Source organism: Ostrea edulis, chromosome 7 (genome assembly GCF_947568905.1).
Source record: "Ostrea edulis chromosome 7, xbOstEdul1.1, whole genome shotgun sequence".
In the NCBI taxonomy this organism is placed as follows: Eukaryota; Metazoa; Mollusca; class Bivalvia; order Ostreida; family Ostreidae; genus Ostrea; species Ostrea edulis.
The window spans coordinates 4,809,501-4,816,041 of record NC_079170.1 but is presented as its reverse complement, the minus strand read 5'-3'; the positions used below and the strand labels follow the sequence as shown (position 1 = coordinate 4,816,041).

Genomic DNA, 6,541 nt, shown 5'->3' with positions numbered 1-6,541 from the left:
GACACTCGAATTATATATATTGTACTTGTAGGTAAAGCCATACATGGTTTGAGACAGAAATGTTTAACAAACATCTGATGTATATACATGTAGTAGGGAAATTACACACACTCTCAATCAATGAAACCATTGGTAAACTGATTACAGAATAAGGTATTGCTGTGCTTGATTGACACCTGGGATTCTAATTAACATCGTATAAACTGGAACGAAATTGTTAGAATTGGAACGAAAGTTATCCCTCTTTGCTTAAAGTGAGTCATGATTTCTTCCGATATTTTAAACCTGGAGACCTATATCTTTTGAACTGCCTTGTTTTTCTCTTCTATTTCAATCACCAACATTTCTAAAGATTTCGATTTTAAACAGACATAAATGACACGTCACATTTATACTTCAGATAATGATCACCATGTGACTGCGTACATTCTGAGAGGCAAACACTGTACGCGTTCTCCACACATATCGCTCGCTCTGTGTTTGGTACGAATAGTTTTAGTCATAAAAATTTTAAAACATTTGCTATCGTAGCAATTGTTAGTTTAATTATGTTAAAATTTCAGAATGAAAGTTAGTGAAACGAAAATCTTCCGAAATGGTATTCGTGAAGCGTGTACCAAATACTGATATTTCTAAAAACAACAACAACAACAACAAACAACCAAAAGTCAATAGTATGACAGGTACAGTTCGTTATTACTATTACTGAATGAACAGAATGTGAGAATTGTCAATTTTTCCATTCATGCTGTATGCTCAGATGAATCCTTTATTCACGTAGCAATATAACACCATGAAGCAAAAATTGTATATTACCCCCTGCCATGCAGTAGATTGCCCCGAATAAACGGACCCATGTCACGCTTTGCTCACGGAGTTGGGTGGTTGGTATTGCCTTAATTTAGTGTTTATCTCATGCACAAAAACTAATATACTTTTCCCTCTCTGCTACATTTCCCGGCCACTCACTGTTAGAATATGTACAATTATCATGTTGTTTGCTTACCAAAGTTACCAGCATATGAAAACTACCACCTAAACACCTAAACAGAAACACGAAGAGTTCAAAATACACACATCCTGCATCTCTCTCTCTCTCTCTCTCTCTCTCTCTCTCTCTCTCTCTCTCTCTCTCTGAATGCACGTTTGTATTTGCAAGACTTTAACATTCTTTCATATTTATTTCATATAAAACTGTTGAATACATCTATGAAGTTTCTGATTAAATATAATTTTTCAAAGTTTAACCCCTTGAGATAAATTAACTGAATATGACAGAATTTCATTACTTCGACAACTATCTCACACAACACAAAGAGCAAAGAAAACGCATTGGATTTGTGCGTCAAATACAGATGCTACTACACAAACAATGCAAGATATAAACATGTCAATTGTACTCCCAATATATACACGTATTCATCCATATTTCCAACTAGATAATATAAAGTTCTTTTTTAGTAGAACATGAATATAAACAGGTGTATATGTGTACCACATGAATATAAACAAGTATGTATGTGTACAACATGAATATAAACAAGTGTATATGTGTACAACATGAATATAAACAATTGTATATGTGTACAACATGAATATAAACAAGTGTGTATGTGTACAACATGAATATAAACAAGTGTATATGTGTACAACATGAATATAAACAAGTGTATATGTGTACAACATGAATATAAACAAGTGTGTATGTGTACAACATGAATATAAACAAGTGTATATGTGTACAACATGAATATAAACAAGTGTGTATGTGTACAACATGAATATAAACAAGTGTATATGTGTACAACATGAATATAAACAAGTGTATATGTGTACAACATGAATATAAACAAGTGAATATGTGTACAACATGAATATAAACAAGTGTGTATGTGTACAACATGAATATAAACAAGTGTATATGTGTACAACATGAATATAAACAAGTATGTATGTTTACAACATGAATATAAACAAGTGTATATGTGTACAACATGAATATAAACAAGTATGTATGTGTACAACATGAATATAAACAAGTGTATATGTACAACATGAATATAAACAAGTGTATATGTGTACAACATGAATATAAACAAGTGTATATGTGTACAACATGAATATAAACAAGTGGATATGTGTACAACATGAATATAAACAAGTGTATATGTACAACATGAATATAAACAAGTGTATGTGTACAACATGAATATAAACAAGTATGTATGTTTACAACATGAATATAAACAAGTGTGTATGTTTACAACATGAATATAAACAAGTATGTATGTGTACAACATGAATATAAACAAGTATGTATGTTTACAACATGAATATAAACAATTATGTATGTTTACAACATGAATATAAACAAGTGTGTATGTGTACACCATGAATATAAACAATTGTATATGTGTACCACATGAATATAAACAAGTGTATATGTACAACATGAATATAAACAAGTGTGTATGTGTACAACATGAATATAAACAAGTGTGTATGTGTACAACATGAATATAAACAAGTGTATATGTGTACAACATGAATATAAACAAGTGTATATGTGTACAACATGAATATAAACAAGTGTATATGTGTACAACATGAATATAAACAAGTGTATATGTGTACAACATGAATATAAACAAGTGTATATGTGTACAACATGAATATAAACAAGTGTATATGTGTACAACATGAATATAAACAAGTGTATATGTGTACAACATGAATATAAACAAGTGTGTGTGTACAACATGAATATAAACAAGTGTGTATGTGTACAACATGAATATAAACAAGTGTATATGTGTACAACATGAATATAAACAAGTGTATATGTGTACAACATGAATATAAACAAGTGTATATGTGTACAACATGAATATAAACAAGTGTATATGTGTACAACATGAATATAAACAAGTGTATATGTGTACAACATGAATATAAACAAGTGTATATGTGTACAACATGAATATAAACAAGTGTATATGTGTACAACATGAATATAAACAAGTGTGTGTGTACAACATGAATATAAACAAGTGTGTATGTGTACAACATGAATATAAACAAGTGTATATGTGTACAACATGAATATAAACAAGTGTATATGTGTACAACATGAATAGAAACAAGTATATATAGAAGACAAGGAAAAGGGGATAATGGATGACAATTTATGTACGTCAACATATATACAGCAACTATGAACTCATCGATATCGCCATAGGACACGGAAAATATCTCAATGAGGGCATTTGAGATGTTTCATAAAAAGACCCTCAATATCAAACATAATATACTTGTAATGTCAATTGAAATGGAGAGATTTAGCCATCAAACGTCTGTTATGTCACGTTCAGATTTTACCCTGGTTGACATGTTCACAATCAATATGTTGTTTCTCCTCTCATGCACCTCGTTTAACTTGGTGACACTTCCAGTTTCCTCACAAGGAGAAGATCCTTCAGCAGAAGAATTTACCATTGTTTCTACATCTTGACTTTCAGGTTGCTTTGAATCTGCAATAATGTCAGCTACCGGCCAGTTCTGTCTGTAATTCTTGATCACGTTATCAAAGACATTTTGGAAGCTCAGACTAGAGGTGTCTACCTCCACGTCAGCGGGAGGCTTGAAGAGAACATTGCGGAAAACCCATGGTAGAAAACCTCCAGCGAGTGTGGCCAGCATTTGATTAATACCAGAAACTGAGTAGTCGTTTCCAAAGGCCATTACAACAATTATAACAAACAAAAGAAATAGAATAATTGTCAAAAACTGACGCAGGGCACTCACTAAGTTTTTGTATAGACTTCCAGGACAACCCACGTGATCAATGTAGGCGGATTTGAAAAAGAATGTTCGAGTAATGTACGGTTTGTCGCGATTATCTAAAAATAACAGAACGCGTGGAACACTCCATTTCAGGACGCCACTACACATATGAGGAAAGGAATCCATCGATATAACCTGGTCGTTATGGTCATCAACACTGATCTGGAAGGCAGTGTTTGGCTGTCTATCTTCCGTCTGCCATGCCACCTTGTTTACCTGTTCTTTCGCTCTTCCGAGAAGCGCCTTGTGAATGGCTTGATTAAAAGTTTGATATTTCTGAGTAACGCTACCAAAACAGTCTCGAGCATACAACGACAACATGAAAAGTAAAGAAATGTATTTCAGAGTTTGAGAAGCATTGAGAATGACACCAATCAAGGTATAGACTATCATCTCAACGAAGAAAACAATGACTTCGACAACTAAAATTACACAGGACATCAAAGCCAATATGCTCAATAAAATGGTTACTAACTGTACAGTACGAAAGCCACCACTTGATTTTGTAGACAGGCGAGCAATAGTTTCTCTTCTGAGAAGGCCAACTACGCTGATTTTCTCTTTCAATCTGGATACAAATTTAAAATTTGGGAAGACCACAATGATCAGATGACACAGTAATCGCAACACGATGTTAAGTGTTGGTACGCAATAAAATGCTAGACCTATGATGATAACTGGTAAAACGAACAGCCAGTATATTCCGACGATGAAAAAGGCGAAAACGCCATATTCCTTGAATGGATAAAGCAAAGTTCTTATAGCCCATCCGAATGATCTCGAATACGAAGATTCATGCATGTCTCGGAAGCACTTTCGAAGAACAATTTCAATGTTTTGTTTCAGTTCTGAACTTATCAATTCTAGAAGTCCAAGTAAAACACTGTCTGATACCAGTATAGCGTAGCAGAATACGAAGACACCATGCACAGGAGTTAAGAAACTCAGCATGCTGCCGGGAAAGTAAGCAAAGTGCAATGTTAACTTCCGGTCACGTGCAGCATCGTCCTTATCATCGTGTTCTCTGTCTTCATACCGATAGAAAATTGCTATTCTGAAAATCCATGGAATGATGACCACAATGCATGAAATAATGAACATAAGTTTTTGTAAACATTGATACCACTTCAAATGTTTGATGACCAACGAAGTTCGTGTGGTAGGTTCAAATATACTACGGTTGCAACATGGTTTCAAAGAATCCCTTTCCCGGATTTGACAACGAAAAAACGAATCGTAAATGGATCTGATAATTCCAACTGGAACGTCGTTTGGAGGAATTAAACGCTCATGCTTAACGTTGAGATGTATCTTTGAAAGAGTGAGTGCATAAACATTATCTTCATCCATCTCATCCAACTGTTCCTTAAACGCCTTCATTAGCGACAGATCGTCAATGTTCACAATATTTTCGGCTGTGGGCGGTGGGTTCTTTCGGTAAATTTTCTTTACCCTGATTTGGATTGGATTATCACAGTTGAATTCGTACTTCAAAGTTTTGTACTTGTCGTGATACCAAGCCTTTGGTATGAGATAGGGACAGAACATAATGACAAGGAAGTTGATAAAATATATGCAGTAGAATAAAAGATGGACCCATATGTCTTTCACAAGTTCTCTACATACAAAATAACCTTTAGGAGTTTTAGAACAACACACGTGGTAGAAAACAGCTCTGTTGTTTACATTTTTGATGTGCATGTTGCAGACATGTTCATTGTCACTAAGACTACCACCAGCTCCGTCTGGTGAGATTTCTTTGAAATCATTTAGTAAAATATGTCGAAGACCTTTCTCCACATCCTTTATATCCCTTTGTAATAAGCATCCTATTGGTTCTTCCTGTAATTCTACTTTCATATTTTCAGTGCCGTAACTCAGTGTCGAAAGTGAAAGTATTTCGAAAGCCGTCTTCAAAAATAAAAGTCCTTGGCCATGCCGACCGGTACTTCTTTCCCAAAGAAAAGGTTTGTAAATGTCAGATTCCGATTGTCCTGGAATCTTTCCGGAATGGTTTCGAAACTTCAGTTCATAGATGATAAGTTTGGTTCCGGCGTCTAGAAGTTCTTTGATGTCGTGTCTTAGCATTTCAGACACTGGCGTCACACTGCAGTTTCTGGAGAAAGTCACCAGGGATTCTTTATTCAAAGATGACGAATTAGTAAAGATAACTGTCATCTGATCCTCAGAATAATTCCCGGAAAGACTCAGGGTTGGTTGGAAAATGAAGACTAAAAATACAAACACGAACAACTCCATTCTTATGTTTAGTCTGAACACTTAAATGTTAATTTTCATGGAATATATGACTCGTTAGGATAGAGATATTTAAAACATCTTTTATCTCCGCATATCAAATAACAATGAAAGTTGTATACATAAAGCAGCTATTTAAACGGAAAGGGTGATGTACATACTTTCAGAAAGTTTAAGGAAGTATAGTTTTCATAAAAATAGCATGAATTGTCATGTTCAAGTGCCTAATTATTGAACAAATAAGTATTGCATCACAAAACACGATCCCTAGCGGTCCAAAGTCAAGTCGTCTGCGTAATATTCTGCACGAATAACCATATTTTAACAATTTATGAGTAAGAACAACCAGGTCCCATAAAATAAAAGCCATCTATCACAAATTAAAATTCAATGCTCCATTATGTTACAAGTAGCAAAAACTGAGTATTTGCGTTTATTTTCT

At 34.2% G+C, this 6,541-nt stretch overlaps 1 protein-coding gene across 1 annotated transcript; it reads right to left on the bottom strand.

The window, feature by feature from the left end:
* Positions 1-2,634: 2,634 nt before the first annotated feature.
* LOC130047719 (uncharacterized) lies at positions 2,635-6,264 on the bottom strand. The gene has a single exon (XM_056143096.1). It carries the CDS (start codon positions 6,100-6,102, stop codon positions 3,346-3,348), a length of 2,757 nt encoding a protein of 918 aa, XP_055999071.1. The 5' UTR covers positions 6,103-6,264; the 3' UTR covers positions 2,635-3,345.
* Positions 6,265-6,541: the final 277 nt, after the last annotated feature.